The sequence below is a fragment of the Enhydra lutris genome, unplaced genomic scaffold, assembly GCF_002288905.1.
Source record: "Enhydra lutris kenyoni isolate GAN:26980312 unplaced genomic scaffold, ASM228890v2 scaffoldscaffold68, whole genome shotgun sequence".
Taxonomy (NCBI): Eukaryota; Metazoa; Chordata; class Mammalia; order Carnivora; family Mustelidae; genus Enhydra; species Enhydra lutris.
Window position 1 is genome coordinate 9,353,638 of NW_019154152.1, and position 3,436 is coordinate 9,357,073.

The 3,436-nt window shown below is 36.8% G+C and overlaps 1 protein-coding gene across 1 annotated transcript; it reads left to right on the forward strand.

Annotated features, from left to right (window-relative positions):
• The first annotated feature begins 1,476 nt into the window (after positions 1-1,476).
• LOC111159637 (olfactory receptor 51V1-like) lies at positions 1,477-2,421 on the forward strand. Its single transcript, XM_022522187.1, has one exon. It carries the CDS (start codon positions 1,477-1,479, stop codon positions 2,419-2,421), a length of 945 nt encoding a protein of 314 aa, XP_022377895.1.
• The last annotated feature ends 1,015 nt before the right edge of the window (positions 2,422-3,436 follow it).

The window sequence follows — 3,436 nt, forward strand, 5'->3', positions numbered from 1 at the left end:
TACCATTTACAGAAACCAATTCAAAATGGATTATAGAACTAAAGGTAAAGTGTAACACTTCTAGGAGAAAAGGAAGACTTGTGACCCTGGATTTGACACTGAGTTTGTAGATATAACATAGCATATACCTTCAAAGAAAAAATATATAAATTAGAGTTTGTCAACATGAAAGCAATTGCTTTGCAAAAGTCACTGGTAAGAGAAATAAAGGATCTGAAAAGAACTATTTGCAAATCAAGTGTCTGCTAAGGGTTTTGTAATTCAAATGTGTAAAAAACTCTACAAACTCAATAAGAAAAGAACTTCATCACAAAAGGAAAAATTATTTGAATAAGCACTTCACCAAGACGTGTATATATAACAAATAAGCATGTGAAAAGATGCAAAAGAATCATAAGGGAAAGACAAATTAATACCACAGTGATATATCACTATACATCTATTAATATAGCAAAACAAAAGAAAACAAAAAACTCTGACCATACAAGGTATTGGCCTAGATGTGGAGGAACTGTAATTCTCATACACTGCTGGCCTGAATGTCAAATGGTAACTTGCCTTGGAAACACATTGGCAAGTATTTTAGAAAGTTAAATAAATACGTACCATATGAGTTAGCCATTCTCTTTCCAGCTATCACCTGAGCTGAAGTCTTGGTTTGGTACTTTATAGTTTAAAATGTCATTTATGTTATATAGAAAGATAAAGGGGATAAAAACACAGAGGATCAGAAAAAGGAGGAATCTCATGAAGAATAATGAGGTACATAAAAATAAAGAAAAATATAGTGAATTACAACTAAAAAGGGTAAATGATTTAGAGAGGGGCTAAACAATGTGGAATATGTAAAAAAAAAAAAGTTCTGATTCCTCTTAGTTTGTTAGGATTCTCTCAACTAAATTGTAATGTTCTGCAAAGTTAGTTTACTTTACGTGTCATCCTTGCGCAGGGGCCATGCTAATCTTCTCTGTATCGTTCCAATTTTAGTATATGTGCTGCCGAAGCGAGCACAAAGTTAGTTTACTTTAATCAGTTTGTTTCCTCGGGGGTCTTATAGCCCCTTGGGAATAGTGACAGAAACATTTGTGGTACCCAAGAGAAATATTAGCAATGCATTCCACATTTTACTGAGGATAATAACAGCCGTGGCTGTTATCTTCTTTGCGGAATGAACAGAGACTCCCAGAAGTCCAGACCCAAATCCAAATCCCATTAGGATCATTGTTTTTGCATAAAACCCCCCTAGTTTCTTGGCATACGTAGTCACTGGTCCTGGAAAATCTCTGTCTAGACAATGGATTTTTACCTTAAAGAGTACAGAAGCAGGTCTCTGTTTTTCTAAGTTTATGACACTTAAGGAAACTGTTTTATATTTTATTTTCTTCTCAAAAGCTGATAAATGTTACTAGAAATTAGATGAGCGTAAACTGATCTAACTTGTAACATCTCTCTAGGAATATTTTCAATCATCTACTAATGTCTCCCATCTCTATCTTGAATGTCAGTAGTTCCAGATTTATTCTTACTGGTTTTCCTGGCCTTGAAGTTCACTATCTCTGGATCTCCATTCCTTTCTCCTCCATTTATGCTATGGTCTTCCTGGGAAACTGCATGGTGCTGCATGTGATCCGGACTGAGCCAAGCCTACACCAGCCCATGTTTTACCTCCTTGCCATGCTGGGCCTCACGGACCTGTGCATGGGACTGTCCACTATGTACACAGTGCTGGGGGTCCTGTGGGGGATCATTCGTGAGATCAGCCTGGATTCCTGCATTGCCCAGTCCTACTTTATCCATGGTCTGTCCTTCGTGGAGTCCTCTGTCCTCCTTGCTATGGCTTTTGACCGATACATTGCCATTTGCAACCCACTACGCTACTCTTCCATCCTAACTAATGACAAAATCATGAAAATTGCGGTGGCAATCTTATGCAGGAGTTCTTTACTCATACCTCCAGTCATCATTCGCCTAAAGTTCTTAAATTATTGCCGCCCCCACATCCTTTCTCACTCTTTCTGCTTGCACCAAGACTTAATTAGAATGGCCTGTTCAGACATCCGCTTCAACAGCATTTATGGTCTAGCCCTGGTAATCAGCAACCTATTGTTGGATGCAGTGCTCATACTTATCTCCTATATCATGATCTTGTATGCAGTCTTAGCTATTGCATCACGGGAGGAGAGAATCAAGTCCTTGCAGACCTGTGTATCTCACATCTGCGCTGTTTCAGTTTTCTATATCCCCATCATTGGTCTGACTATGGTGCACCGCTTTGGAAAACACCTCTCACCATTGGTTCATGTCCTCATGGGCAACATCTATATCCTTTTCCCACCCTTGATGAACCCCATTATTTATAGTATCAAGACCCAACAAATACGAAGGAGAGTCCAGAGATTGTTTTATCTGAAAAGAATGTAAGTCTTGAGATCAAATGTGAATGTTTTTAAAAGTCAACAAGTGGAGTTTAAAAGGGTAAGAGTCAGTAAATAGTTATAAATATATTTAATGACTTTTATTTGTATGTTTGTCATGTTACTCCCTCTCCATTTTTCCCCACAACCATAAGTCAGTGAAACTGATATAGGTTATACTGTGATCAATTTTATAAATCAGAAAATACATATATAATGGGCTGAGAATCCTATTAATGTATAAGGCACATTCACTATTAAAATATATATCTTACCATGTTCAGCTGAGTGAAGGTACTTTGGGATCTACTTGTAAAGGAAAAGATAAATTTTACTGATTAAAATCCTTTAATTAATTATTTAAGTGTCAGCAATGATCTTAGTCCATTTCTACTACCTTAGGTAGGTAGCATTCTTGTTTATTCAGCCATTCTCCCTGCTAACCACTTTATCCACATGGTCATGTAATGAAGTAAATATCATGAAGAAATTGACTCTTTGGGCCATTTAAAAAGTAGTGAGACAAACAACGAAAAACTAATCTTGATACCAAGTTACTCACCAGCCACTCAATCTTTCCCTACTCCCTTCCTATGAGGAGTAATTGAACTAAAGATATTGACAAGCAGTAATTGCCAGGGTAGAATGAAATAGACTTTTGTGATTAGTTTGTTTATCCAAATAATGCAAATAGCAAAATATTTCCTAATCTCATTTAAATTTCCTGCTCCAGTTTAAAAAACAAAAAAAGAAGAAGAGAGAGAAAGCATAAAATGTTACTATGGCCAAGTAATATAAATGTTTATTTTTTGAAAAAATAATCAATTAATTATTTTAGAGAGAGAGAGCAGGGAGGGGCAGAAGGAGAGAAAGAATCTCAGGCAGGCTCCATACACAGTGAAGGGCCCAACACAGGGCTTAATCTCATGACCCTGTGATCATGAACTGAGCTGAAATCAAGAGTCAGATGCTTAAACAACTGAGCCATCCAGGTACTTCTCAGTATGTTTCTAATTTATCTC